At 41.2% G+C, this 15,535-nt stretch overlaps 1 protein-coding gene across 1 annotated transcript in view; it reads left to right on the top strand.

Moving 5' to 3' along the window:
* LOC124776828 (hemolymph lipopolysaccharide-binding protein-like) overlaps positions 1-15,535 on the top strand; it is a 42,108-nt gene that overhangs the window by 24,111 nt on the left and 2,462 nt on the right. Inside the window, exon 4 of the mRNA XM_047251987.1 lies at positions 10,550-10,804. Within this exon, the coding sequence (XP_047107943.1) occupies positions 10,550-10,804 (255 nt within the window). The remainder of the gene's footprint in view (positions 1-10,549; positions 10,805-15,535) is intronic.

Raw genomic sequence — 15,535 nt, 5'->3', positions numbered from 1 at the left:
AAAATAGTTCAAATGGCTCCGAGCACTGTGGGACTTACCTGCTGAGGTCATCGGTCCCCTAGAACTTAGAACTACTTGAACCTAACTAACCTAAGGACATCACACACATCCACGCCCGAGGCAGGATTCGAACCAGCGACCGTAGCGGTCGCGCGGTTCCAGACTGCAGCGCCTAGAATCGCTTGGCCACTCCGGACGGCCAGACTTCTGTTATTTATAATTTATCGCCAAATGATACTTATCTCAAGTTGGTGAATATTTATGAGTTATCTTCTACTTCATTGTCAACAATTACAGCAACAGAATTAAAACGTGCTTCAGTTCTGTATAAGATAAGGAAGGTGAATGTGGTCCAAAATTTTCGATGATCGAGATGAGTTTCTCAGAAAAGTTTCATAGTGTCAAAAAATAAAACGAATCCGACTGAATTTGTCGGAAGTGTTTATAGTGCTTAGTTATATTGTAAACTATAAAAACGTAAATGACGGAGAGTGAATTTTCTGCAGCAAATGAAGGGAAAAATATCGACGTGAACAGCAGTGCATCGCCAAATGGGACACATTACGAAGATGGTACTTTCTGTAGTATGTGTCAGAAAATTACTATACATGGTGAAGAAAAATTCGCCTTCTCGGTCCTCCTTAGATACAAGCAATAAAAACAAAATGTCAGTCATTAAATTTCGTCCTCCACATATTTCCGGCAGTAAATGGACGTTTAAGATTGGCAATCAGCAACACTGTAACCGCATGTACGGTAACTATCTCTGTCAGAAAAGAGCAGTAGTACCGTGCAGTTGCTGCAGTAGACAGCGTTTTGGGTCAGCATGCTGTAGGTTGAGGGTTCGAGTCTCCACCGAGGCGTAAGTGCTTTTATGTGCTAAATATAGGCTGCACGGTACATTATTTTGCATCTTAATATGTTATACAGCGATTACAGTGGGTATTCTACAAAATGATTTTACTTACGTAAAACGAATCAGCAATGGAAGTACCACAGTTTTCATTGGTTAGCTTTTAAAGTAGATTTTTGGACATCATGGAGCTGGCTGCTGTGGCCGAGCGGTTCTAGGCGCTTCAGTCCGGAACCGCGCTGCTGCTACAGCCGCAGGTTCGAATCCTGCCTCAGGCATGGATGTGGGTGATGTCCTTAGGTTAGTTAGGTTTAAGTATTTCTAAGTCTAGGGAAGTGATGACGTCAGATGTTATGTCCCATAGTGCTTAGAGCCATTTGAACCACATCATGGAGGCGAAATGTTTCGCACCACTCCCTCTACTAGATTCCAAACCTGTCTTCTGTATATGGTCCCATCGATTATTACCAACTATTATTCTTGCCGCATTCCGATCCATTACATTTCGTTCCGGCCTTGCGTCACCAGTAGGGATAGTAAACTGCTTCACAAATAATTTACAAACTCGGTTACCATTTGTATATATTGTCTCCACTAATCATGCTTTTCAACGTGGAATCTGGTAAATGCATGCTGTTTAGTAGGTATTTGCATGCGTTTCTGTTATTATTAATATTATCATCAATGGAAATGCGGGAACATCATGTCTCTTACCGGTAAGGAAACAGTGTATTTCGAAAATAAACATTGCAGAATCGGCAGTGTGGGGATAAATCGTGCAGAACAAAAGCTGTAAAAGAGGTGGAATAGCCCGCTGCGAATTATGACTTGTTTTACTGGATTCGCCATTCACCAGACACGGACTAGCTGATAGCGAAGTAACGCGCCCGTGGCCGACTCCACGTACATTTATACAAATAGTATTTTCTTCTTGCATTATTCAAAACAGTGTGGCAGACGTATCACATACACAAACGATGAATATGTGGATATGCTTCTGGTCCTTGGTGCATCTGATTACTGGACTGATGTTGCAGCTCGTGAATATGCAGCCATATGTCCTGGTCGTCGTCATACTGATAAAAATGTATTTCGTCATCTGGAGTTTCGCCTTCGGGAGACAGGTTCTCTCCCTCCACCATCGCGTGACAATAGTTGCCCACGGACTCGTCGCACTCTTAGCTACTGACGTCATACACCAAGAAGCCCAGTGAAGTACGCGTAGCGTAACAAGTCAGCACGTTGTTTGATGAGCTGCACGAGCATCGGCTGCACCCCTATCATTATACTTTAACGCAAACCTGCTTCCTGGAGACATCCGTCTGAGAAGTTGCAGCATTAGAAAATTGCAGTGAAATGCAGGAAGATCTGCAGCGGATAGGCACTTGGTGCAGGGAGTGGCAACTGACCCTTAACATCCTTTATTGATGAGTATGTGATAGCGGAACAAACACTGGTAGCAGTTACTTCTGTAAAATATCTGGGAGTATGCGTACGGAACGATTTGGAGTGGAATAATCATATAAAATTAATTGTTGGTAAGGCGGGTGCCAGGTTGAGATTCATTGGGAGAGTCCATAGAAAATGTAGGCCCATCAACAAAGGAGGTGGCCTACAAAACACTCGTTCGACCTATACTTGAATATGGCTCATCAGTGTGGGATACGTACCAGGTCGGGTTGACAGAGGAGATAGAGAAGATCCAAAGAAGAGCGGCGCGTTTCGTCACAGGGTTATTTGGTAAGCGTGATAGCGTTACGGAGATGTTTAGCAAACTCAAGTGGCACTCTCTGCAAGAGAGGCGCTCTGCATCGCGGGGTAGCTTGCTGTCCAGGTTTCAAGAGGGTGCGTTTCTGGATGAGGTATCGAATATATTGCTTCCCCCTACTTATACATGCCTAGGAGATCACGAATGTAAAATTAGAGAGATTCGAGCGCGCACGGAGGCTCTCCGGCAGTCGTTCTTCCCGCGAACCATACGCGACTGGAACAGCAATGGGAGGTAATGACAGTGGCACGTAAAGTGCCCTCCGCCACACACCGTTGGGTGGCTTGCAGAGTATAAATGTAGATGTAGATGGGTGCAGTTCTGTGAAAGTCTCCAGCAACATCAGGAAGCCATCGAAGTCGTCATAAACACTGTATTATGGTCGGATGAAGCAACCATCACTCGTGAAGGTGTCTTCAATATGCACAAAGCTCACAAAATTGTTGTGACGTTAACCCGTTCGTCACCCGCAACTATGGATATCAAGTTCGCTTTAGCATGTACGGAAAACTGGGAGACAGGAGCTTGGTCCCTGCTTGTTAGCTGACTGGTTAAGTGCACGAATGTACCATACATTCCCCTCAAACTATTTGCCTGACGCACTGAAAGATGTTCCATTTCATTTCGGTAGAGGTTATGGTTCCAACATGAAGGTGTACCTCCACACTTTGGAATTCATGTGAGACAGAGTAATTCCAGGGGAATGGGTTGGACGGGGAGGTCCAGTTGTATGGTCTCCGCGTTCATCTGACCTAAATCCCTAGCATTTCGTCCTGTGAGGGATTCGATTCCTGGACGGGTTAGGGATTTTCTCTGCCAGCGGACTGAGCGTTTGTGTTGTCGTTTTATCATCGTCATCATTCGTAACAGGGGCTAGAGTGGACTGTGTAAAAAAGTTGGACTGTTTAGAAATTGGGACTTTGTACGGGCGCTGATGACCGAGCAGTTGAGCGCCCCACAAACCAAACATCAACATGTTCCCATGAGAACACTTGAAGGACACGTGTATTCTACCCCGCCGACACAAGTGGAAGAGCTGCTTGTGCGTGTTCATGGTGCTCTTGTGTCTGTGAATGCATCCACGTTGCGAAGAGTCCAGAGCCGTATGAGCCGTCGGTTCGTTTAATGACTGGACTACAGGGAGGTCACTTCGACGATCTGCTCTGAGAACAACATATCCAGTTTTAAACATCATTCGGTTATTAATATGGAAATTATTATTGTCACTGGTTGCTAATGTGCTACATCTGAGCAACCATACTGCATATAATATTAATGACTAGCAGATGTTGAGTTATTTAACTGTGCAGTCATCTTTGGCATCTCGAAATTGATATTTTTTTGTAGTTGTTCTGTCCTAAGACACGTCATTTGTTTCAACTGTCTCTTTTTGACTCGTCTGACCACCTTTCTTTATGTCCACCGTTACAAAAGCCTGTGCTATGTAAATGTCGGTTACGAGTGGCTCAAGAAGCAGTGTATATTGCAGTATTACTTGGAACAATGAAGCTTACAAGAACAAATACACCTTGACCCAGATTGGAACGACCGATCTCCCTCATGCCAAGCCAAGCCAAACCGCTATCCACCAAATGCACGGCACTGCTCCGCCCTTCTGGCAGAGGTGGTTACCGTACATGAGATTACCGTATGGCCAGATTGCCTATCTTTAACGTTCATTCACTGCCGGGAATACGCGGAGAACGAAATTTTGTGATAGATATTTGTGTACTGCTAGTATGTGAGGAATCGCGCTGCGAAGGCTGGGTGCACGTATTTATCTTCACCCTTTATAGTCTGGACATGGTGAAAACACTTTAGTTGTGTTTCGGTCGTATCCAGCGAGATCAGTGGGAAGAGATGTATCCTTAGAGACAGCAAATACGTATAGATACTTAGTCTGCGACATCAGATATTCAATACGTTTCCACTTCTCTATCTAGTGATGAATAATTTCGGGAACGATTATAATCCTTTCTTACCCTACGTTTTGGATTGTAATCAAAAAACAATTACGTCTAGTTTTGGGTAAGTTTTATTAACAATTCAACACTCAGAGTTTTATCAAATATCACTGTGTTTTGCAATTTTCTCACATGATTACATGGTTGGAGACCGTGGCTGTTATTTGAAGACAAATGTTGATGGTTTTGGGACATCAACCTGCCACAAATTTACTTTCAGTTCCTTTATTCAAAGGGTACCGTTACCGGTTTCAAATCGTTGTGATCCATCTTCAGACGGTTTACACGCTTTCCTTATAACATGTGGTGTGTTTTTTACAGATTAATTGTGCTAAAATATAAGTAGTACATAACTATAAGCACGCCACACACAAGTGGCTGCGTTACAGATTTTCGTTGCATGTGACTTACGTGAGATGTCGGTTTACAGTGTTTGTTTTCATAACATTCGTCCAACAGATGTGAATACATCCCACTGCATTCTTATTGTTGCACATATAAATTTTTCTCACTGAACACTTAAGATTTGTCACAGAGAAGATTTCTACCACGCACCACGTGATTAGATACATATAAAGAGCTTACAAACATATGAGTGTCAAAGATGCTACGATATATCGTAACATTTGAAGATGTCCTACGTTTGTAAAGGATCATATTTTCACTTACGCAACTGAAATGCATTTTACACTAGTATATAGACATTCATTTTTTGAGTTGATACTGTTACATTAATTATAAAGTTATTTCTTTTTTTGTTACTGTATAGGTATAGTACATTATTTAATTACATTTAGCACCATGAGAATTATAGTAACATATAAATTTGCTGCTTGATCTGCAGATAGGCGTACTAATATAATTTGCTTTGGAGGTTGGAAAATAATTTTTGGAAATTTTTCAGGAAAGGGGTGTTGGCAAACTCTGTTTGTTCATTAAGGATATAGTCTGGGGTGCTGTTTTTTTGTGTGTGTATTTCTGTTTCTTCTAATATATTCATGGTGGCTCCTTTTCTGCTAGATGTAAAATTTTTATGTTGTTCTCAGTGTTTCTCACTGGATGGTTTTCTTCAGCAATATGGGCTGCAAATGCAGATTTGTTCAAGTTACCAAGTCTTAAAGCATCAATGTGTTCTTTGTATCTAATTTCAAAACTTCTGCCTGTCTGTCCAATGTAGAATTTTGGACCTGTATCGCATTTCAGTTTGCATATTCCTGATTTACAGTAGGAACTCTTGGAGGTATTTACATCATGGATTACTTTTTGTTGTAATTTATTATTTGTGGAAAAGCTGATTATGATATTTTTCTTTTTAAATAAGTTTGCTATTCGTTATGATAGTGGGCCTATGTATGGGGGCGTAGCACATTTAGGTTTGGCTTCTGTGGCACACTGATTTGGCTTCAGGTGACTGCTGTGAAGTGGATCTGTGGTTTTTGTCTGCATTGTGTTGTGGAGTTTTTCTATTATTATGCGTTTATATCCATTATTATGAGAAACTGTTTTAATTATATTCATTTCCTTTTGTTGGTCTGTGTCACTCATTGGCACTTTTTTAATTCGGTGTAGCATCGTTGTGAAATATGCCATTTTTTGTTGGCAGGGGTGGCAAGATGAGTTGTCAATACTGACATGTGTGGTGTTAGGTTTTCTGTAAATACTAAATTGATCTTTACTGTTACTATTGCAAATCTTCAGCTCAAGAAAGTTAATGCTTTTATTAGTTTCATGTTCAACTGTGAATTTAATATTTTTGTTCATTTTGCTTAGATCTGCTGCTAATGTACCTATTTCATTGCTTATACCATCAAAAAGCAAGATTGTATCATCAACATATCTTCTGTAGCAGACTATTTTGTTTGAGGTGTGCTGGTTGGTTGAGAAAAATGTTTGTTCTATATGGTTGATGTAAATGTCAGCCAATATCCCAGCTAAGCTACTTCCCATTGCCAAACCTTCATGTTGTTGGTACAGTTTGTTGTTGTAGCTAAAGTAATTATGCTCTAGAATAAGTGAAAGTATGTTTTGTCTGACAATGTCGAACTTAAGTCATATAAAAAAGAACAGCAAGAAGTACTGAAGGTTTATTCTATGCAATTTCATTGAGGCTATGTCTATCTCCGTATATTTGGAAGAAGGTCCTCGTTCTAAATTAACCGAGCACATGCAATAAAATCTGTTCACACCGTCTCTTGATATTTGTAATGTTTGTATGTGCTCTACACTTGGCCTGAGTCTTGTGGAATGAGTACCTTGCAGGCGATATTCTCACGACAAAGAGTCACCTACATGCCTCGTGTCATATTAATGAAGATATATCGAATACAGTCGGCTTCTACTGGAACTGATTAACTTTCGCAACTGTACTGTAGATGACGATAACCTTTATCTTTCAGTTAGACATTCTGAAAAGCTTCTGACAGTGTTGCAGTGTAGTCTATGCTGAGAAATGATTGTTAAGGATAAAATCGATGTGATGCGCCGTTTCCGACTTAATTAGCACTTATGTTAGCCAGTCAGGCCGACAGGTGCGCAAGTTCAACAGCCCCATCAGAGACGGTATCGCCAAATATGTTCTTCGCTTAGTGTCCTAAAACCGAAAATGTGAGAGATACACAAACTGGACGTGGTTCAATAGTATGGATCGAACCCGAGCCAAAGGCTGAGTAGTCTCGTGCACTATCATCTAGGCTGTGAGATCAACTGTCGTTAATTGTATCTGGCGTAGAGTTGCTCTATACCAAATCTGTGTTTTGGTGCTTTTGGTAAAGTGCGTAAACGACGTAGTAAATGGTGGGATTACCGATAGTATTGGCAGCACTGGTAGGAACAGAAAAATGAGAGTGTAAGAGAGAAACTAGGCACTGACAACTCCTCATTGTTTTTCTTGTTTACCTATTCTTCCTTTTGCACGTAATTAGAATCGCACATTATTCAGTGTTAGTCCATTGTGTATTTCAAATCCCTACAAAAACTAATTTTTATTTTATAAGCAACAAAAATTTGTTGACAGTGTAACTTTTGTGTTTTTTACGTAACTAAAGATGTTGCTTTTGGTGCAAGTACAGTATACATGCAGAAATATAAAACCATATAGATATAATTATTGTTAATTTGTACGCAATAGAATGATGTTCACCATTATTAAAAGTAAGAGTTTCCTGTTATTATTGACAATGCGAAAGTTCTTTATGACTAAAAGAAACATGGATTATATACATTCGACGAAGTATTGTAGCGATGTTTGATGTATTTTTCTTCTTTGTTTTTTTATTTTACTTTTTTCTAGGTAACTGCGTTTCCTATCGCCATATGGGATAGCTGTATTCTTTTTACTACAGCATCCCTCTGTTTGACGTTACAAACCAACAATTTTCGAATGAAATCTAAATTAAACATAGACATTTTCAATTTTGCTGTAAATACGGATTATTTTTAAGTAACAAACAAGAGAATAACTGTGTAGGGCAGATGTTTCGTAGATTACATGACCCTTTATATATCCTCATTCACTTTTTAGATGGTTCATAGCTTCTGGTTTATAGTGGAATTTCGTAAGACCCTCATTGCGTACATACGGAAACCGATCGTTATAGGATAAAGTTCGATAACTATGAAACACGTCCAACATGTCACCTTAACTGACCAAAGCTACTATGAAAACTGTCGAGATCTACGCTTCTTTGTGATAATCTACTGTAGCCAGTGCAGTTTTACAACTCTAAACTGGAGGGCTGCTTGAATTTGTGCGCACAACAGCCTGACTGGATAAATGCAATGCTGACTCAGGGCCAGCAAAAGTTTTGAAATTTTTCTTTAACAGTTATTTCTCAGCGAAACGTATCCTGCTACACCATTACAAGATTTTCAGACCTTTTCTGACCACCCTGTGTATTAACCATCGCACCGCAAATTTGATTTGCATTACCTTGCACCTCACACTGGGGTCCACTGGAGCCCAGTAAAATATTATCATACATCATGTGTTCCAAGCTCATTAACACATACATTGGACTGTCTTACGAATATATGACGTTGTAAATAACTATGTAGTTACCTGTAGTGATTTTCTTATTATTACAAGAATGAGTACCATATGGTATTTATAAAATGTGCATATTATTATTAATAAATGATATTTTGTATTACTTTATGTTTAGTTGTCTCATATTTGAATGTGTATAATGGAATAGAATGTCTTACTTCACTTTATTTAGTTATTACAATTAGTACCATACGGTATTTATAAATTTGGTAAGTGTTACACTTCAGCACTATGCTGAGAATAAGGTTTTATATATATTTTTTATTACATGAGCCTGACTTGAATGTATAAAGTAATATAGTGTAATATAATATAGTGGATTATTTGATTTTTACGGAATATTTTGGCATTAAAGGCAAATTGTGTTTTACTGTCATTTTTAGAACGTAAAAATGGTATTTCAGGTTTTTTTTTCTTACAGTTGCCAACATTGTCAAACCAAAGTTTTCAATCATTGTCTGACAAAGAGGAATGGACGAAAATCAGTTGTCAACTTCAGGTTCCTATTAGTGCCATGGATCGGATCTGATAACTTTCTCACATAATGTATGGAATAGCGTTTAGTACATAATAAGTCTCGGAATCATTCAGCATCAAAATCTTAATTTCATATTTGTCCGGTTTTGAAGATATGTATATTCTGAATGGGCATTTGCCACGGAAGCCCTTAGCTGCTCGTCTATTGTATAGTATTAGAAAGGGGTGTGTAGGGATTTGCAGTTGTCAATAAATTTAGTCCAGATGTCCTGAATGAGTGCAAGTTGGTCTTCTTGTTTTCTTTCATGCAGGTTGCTTTGTCATCGAATCTTAAACAACTAGTCAAAAACTGAAATAGCCTTTGATGACATTGTAGCGCAAAACAGGGCATTTTCAAAGTTCTTTTAAATTTGTGTGACCAGCCTTGTTTTCGGCACAGAGTTACAAAAGTCCAATGGCAGCTCTTAGCTCAACAATACTATTGTAGTGTTATGGTAACATTCCGGGTTTCAGGTTGAAGAACTTTTGCGAGTAATTTCATCGTTCTCCTAAGTGACAATCATGTCTGGCATTTCTTCTGTCACTAATGACTGACTTGCTTTAATTGGACTAGAAATAAAACATGCTTGACCCCTTGGTCCTGGGAGGTGAGTAGCTAAATTTCTGGATTTAGTCCTTTCTCTCTTAGATGGTGTAGTTGAAGACGACTTATAGCCATTCTCACCTAGAAAGATTTTTGAAATGAAGGAACTACCATGACTATCATCATCGTCTTCTCCACTCTCTTCTGTACCTGTTGATTCCTGTATTTCGACAGAATCAGGATTTTCATCGGAATGTAGACCTCCAAATGAATGTTTTTCCTGGTTCAACCCATCCAAAAGTGCAGTATATACTGTGTATCGTCATCTGTTATAAGTCTTTAACTCAGTGTCGCTGAAAAATAAAATAAAATAATATAGGGCTAATACTGAAAGGAAACAGTTATAAGTTACACACAGTATATGTTTCAACACTGTGTATTTATCAAGCTATTATTTTCAGTGTGCATAAATGAGCTAAACGGAACGCACATTAGGGTAATCAAGACCCCTACGGACGTTCAACAACCTTTACAGCCTGGCACTACCGCAACAACAATGCCAATGTTCGAGTTAATCTCGCATACATGTAGGCAGTGTTACCAACCTAATATGCACTAAGTTTCAATATATTGTAGCCAACATACTCTTTGTAATACACAAAAAGTAATACACAGTTAGTTTAATTAGCCACATCCCAGAGTCATTCGATAGCAACAGTCTTTGGCCTACCTATAAGAGTACACACAATTTTTACAGGACGGTCTGTACTAACCTATTGTGGACATACCTTTGTATGATTAGCGTTATTTTCCCTATTTTATCATGAACCTAATGTGTCATTTGATATATCACGGACAGCACCCCCTCCCCGTGTTGGTGCCGACTACAAATTCTTTCGAAATGTTGGATACTATAAGCTGCACACTGAGAAAATGAACTGGGAAAATGCTCGGAGAACATGCGCAAAGGAAGGTGCGCACCTCGCCATTGTGAACTCTGAGGCGGAAGAAAATGCTATACGCGAAGTAATGAGAGCTCACTCGTCAGATAACTTCGCTGCTTTCATCGGTTTCCACGATATCTTCAAGGAAGGGGAATACGTCACTGTCTTGGGTGAGTATCACTACTATGTAAGTAACATATTTAGATTGGCTGGAAAGAATCGTATTTCAATCCTTCAACATGAAAGAAAAACGGAACTCACAGAACAAATCAGTCAGTATTTCGTGTGTAATTTCTGAAGAGATGCCCAGTATTTGAGAGAAGTTTCGACTCTCTCTTTCCACCGCATTCCATCTTTTGCTGATAGTACTTGCAGTAAGTAACTGTATGACGTTAACAGCAGGAGTGATCATTTAGGGTTGATGTCCTGTTGACGACTTCAGATGTGGTTCGTACAGGATGAGGAAACACCCAAATATCAGGAATTCTAATTTTCTCTTTCATCAAACAGGACGATGAGAAACAGGCTGAAATGCTCGTAATGCTATTACAAGGTAATCTGTGCTGAGATGGGATTGTTAAGAAAAAAATTCGGTACATGGCACCATTTCCTAATTAATTGCTACTGAAGTTAGCCAACCAGGCCTCTGCGCGCCCAGATTCAAGCGGCCCGCCAGGTGCAGTTAGTGTCACTTGTTCTAGAAGCTTAGGTGAGAGCGCTAATTTTTTTCTGAGTAATTATTTCTTAACACGGCCTACACTGAAACACCCTTACAAAGCTGTTCAGTGCGTTTCTGATCACCCAATAAAAATCGCAACACCAAAAAATAGTTACTGTAGACTAATGATATTTCGGAAATACGTCTGGATGACATATCTATGTGGTTAACATAGAAAAAAAATTGGTTACTGCAAGCGTGAGACAAGCTACAGCAATTGTGATATGCTGGTACCTTAGTATCCGGTGCAGTCGCCATAATGTTGAATGCCTGCATTGTATTGTACAGGTGCCGGATGTCAGTTCTATGCCTTTTGCGTTTGGTCGGTCAATGCAGGGAAAGTTAATGCTGTTTATGGAAGATGCTGGAATTGTCATCCGATGACGTCCAATTCGTACTCGACTGGATACAGATCTGTGATCGACAAGATCAAGGCGACACGTCGACACTCTGTACAGAATGGAATGCCGGCACTATCCTGTCGGAAAACACTCCCTAGAATAATATTCATGAAAGACTGGACGACAGTTCGAATCACCAATCTAACGTACAAATTTGCTGTCGGGGTGCAAGGAAAAACCACGAGAGGGCTCTTGCTATCGTATGAAATCCCACGCTATACATGAACTCCATGTGGATGTCCATTCTGCGATATTGCAGAAAGACTTGACAGAAACGTGTCCAAGTTTGTAATTGCTGTCAGTAGTGGATACGACAATGTACTGTCGCAAAAGGACCGGTATCCAGGCGGCCACGTGGCACCATCGAAAGGGAAGACCATCGTGTTGTGCGTATGGCTTCGGCAGCAGAAATTAGTGTAGCAGTTGGCCCCAAAGTGACACACCGAACTTTTACAAATCGCTTAATTCAAGGACAGCTACGAGCCAGACGCCCTGTAGCGCAACATTCCACTGGCACGACACCACCACCATTTCCGAAATCAGTGGTGTCAAGAAAGAGCTATGTGAATGCAGTGTGGAGGTCTACTGTGTTTACTGAGGAAGCTGGTTTTGCCTCGGAGCCAGAATATAAGGCGGCACTGCTTGGCTGTGAATAATTGCAGCCCAAATGTTAACTGAAAATCATTCCTGAAAATGGTGGACAGCCGTAGCCCGAGGATTTTCACGAGGTCATATATGGGAATTGAGACTGTTGAACATTCCTTGGCTTTTGAAAGTCAATTCATCAGTCCACAGAACAATGTTTGTGATTGGGGGAATTAGTATTCTTTGCTGCAAAGTCGTCCCGAATTGGAAAACCAGCTGGTACAAAGTCCTGTACCTTACTCAGCTTGTACGGATGACGATGATCGTCACACAGAGTTCTCATAACCCTGCAAGAACTAACATTTAGAGCATGAGCAACGGAGGTACACAGATTGAATTTTTGTTGTCGGATATTTGATGTACTCTTTTATCGAAATCATGACTGTGTGTACTCCATGGTCGACGTCGACCAGAGAAATCTCTTTCAGTGTGCCCCTTTCATGGAGAAGGTGATCCACAGCCCCAAATGGCCTCTGATTTGGTATTCGTCTGTTTGGATAACGTTCTGCGTATAAACGCCGTGTTCCTTCCATAGTTCCTGCTGCTCCAAAGGCCAAGTGCATGTCTGCAGGTACATTCCACACAAAAGATTCCATGTCCTGCGCATAGCAACACAGTGTTTTTACATTTGTAAGTGCATACTGTTGTTCCATAAAACACTATCTTACCTTTGGTAGTACAGCAACTGTTTACGAATTGCGTTGAGGTGGAAACGAAGAACACATTGGACAGCACATTGCATGAACATAGCAACGAGTGAGGACTAGTACAAGATTTCTTCGTTGGGGCGCAGTTACGAATGAAAACAATTCGAACTTGACTTCAGACAAGCGTTGCTCTGGATAATATTTCTATATTAGAGCTAAAATATTCGTAAGGATTACCTTACCAACCAGTTCCTCCAGTCCGTATGGTAGATAATATCACAGTGGAGTATTCAGCCTACCAAGCAGGTTGATCACAATTAAATCACTGAAATATGTAGTTCATGAAGAACTATTTCGTTTCATTTTTCGTAATATATCTACGACAAGTGTGTTACAATCACATTTTCGTAGTACATCTTCAACCAGTGCGTCATAATATGTCTATAAGATGTAGGTTAGAATTTCATTTACTACTACCAATACACCTTTTCCAAACGATGATTTTCTCCACTGTGTACAAACTTTAGGGACATCGATGAGAGGATACGGGGCAAAGGAGGACAAATGAACTTATGTCCGGAAATGCATGGTTCCCATGCTAGAGACAATTTATACAATAATACACCGTTACAGAGTTTGTGGCCTAATACGCGCTGTACCATGCAGCCACAGATATACTATGTGTTGATAATGGTTTCCATGTGCCTCAACGCATGTGTGTACGCGCCGTAGCATGTTCTGTCTCACACATTCATATCGGCCTGGCTGCACACGAACAGTGTCAAAGGCAGCGTGAATACGCTGCTCCACTGTCTCCACATCTGGAAAGGGCTCTGCATCCACGATACTTCTGAGTCGGCCCCATGACGAAATCGCAAGGGTTGAGATCCGGCGAACGAGTAGGCCATGGAACCGGGTCCCATCGTCCAATTTGCCGGCCGGAATGGCCGAGCGGTTCTAGGCGCTACAGTCTGGAACCGCGTCACCGCTACGGTCGCAGGTTCGAATCCTTCCTCGGGCATGGATGTGTGGTTCAAATGGCTCTGAGCACTATGGGACTTAACAGCTGCGGTCATCAGTCCCCTAGAACTTAGAACTACTTAAACCTAACTAACCTAAGGACATCACACACATCCATGCCCGAGGCAGGATTCGAACCTGCGACCTTAGCAGTCGCGCGGTTCCGGACTGCGCGCCTAGAACTGCGAGACCACCGCGGCCGGCGGCATGGATGTGTGTGATGTCCTCAGGTTAGTTAGGTTTAAGTAGCGATGCTGATGATACGCTGTCACCATACCATGGGGTTTTGCATACTATCCCACGGATAATCGTTATGAAAGTTTAAGATGCCACTGAGCGTAAAGGTGGCGTCATCTATGAATAGGGTGGATGATACCAACACCGAAATCGTGGTTGTGTGGTGAAGAAACCAGTGACAAAACTGCTCCTGATGTGGAAAGTCTGTGGGTAATAAGCCTTGCACAAGCTGTGAGTGACAAGGTTTGTAAAAGTTGTCATGGAGAATGTTCCACGCGGTCATATGGCTTACCCTGTACTGGCAGGCCAACCTCCTGGTACCGATACGGCAGTCGCCTTCTACAGCATCCTCCAAGTCTGGTGTCGGATCACTTCGGGTATGTCCTTCATGATCTCCTGCTTCCATAAACATTCCCGTCTCATTCAAATGACGAAACACTGTTGCAAACATTGACTGCTGTGCTTGTTGTCGGCGAAGATGGGTCTCCTGATACAACCTTGATGGCTGCCGCACACTACCTTTTGCCTTTCCATAAGTAAACACCATGTCGGCGAGCTCTCGATTCGAAGGGGGTCGGGTAAAGCGGTTGCAGTAATCGGCAAATCGCTCTACATTTGAATAGTGGCGATGTCTCTATTCGACAGTGTTGGCAAGAATGGGTGAACAATGGCTGAACACAGCATCAAGAAGAGAGCCCTCAGCCTAGAGAGAAAACAGGACGTGAGGACCGAGCAATCATCAGAGAGGCACTGAGAGCCGCGGATTCGTGATTATCATCGATGCAAAGTGCAGCTTGTGTGCCAGTGACCACAAGGAACCATTGTGTACAATGCTGTATCAAATCCACTACAAGGTGAGTTAGCAAGAGAAGTGAATCGAACGCAACATTACCAATTACCATGACAGGAGAGGCCACTCGGGCGTGACGTATGAGATACAGTACGACCCTCTAGGAGGAAACGATGCACACTGTAACTGTGGCTGTATTGTACAGCGCGTATTAGACAGCTGTCTCTACAACAAAGTATGATTGAATAAATGGTCTCTTGCATGCAAACAATGGTTTTCTGAACTTAAGTTCATTAGAACTTTTTTGTTCCGTATCTTCTCATCCATCAATCCCTAGAATTTGTACACGATGGAAAAAATCACCATCTACACGTGCAACATATGGGCTACAATTTCAGTACACTACATGAACATCACATGTAGGTTACAATTTCAGTTTACTT

The sequence above is a fragment of the Schistocerca piceifrons genome, chromosome 2, assembly GCF_021461385.2.
Source record: "Schistocerca piceifrons isolate TAMUIC-IGC-003096 chromosome 2, iqSchPice1.1, whole genome shotgun sequence".
Classification (NCBI taxonomy): Eukaryota; Metazoa; Arthropoda; class Insecta; order Orthoptera; family Acrididae; genus Schistocerca; species Schistocerca piceifrons.
Note: the sequence above shows the minus strand (reverse complement) of the source record. Positions and strands in the feature narration are given on the sequence as shown.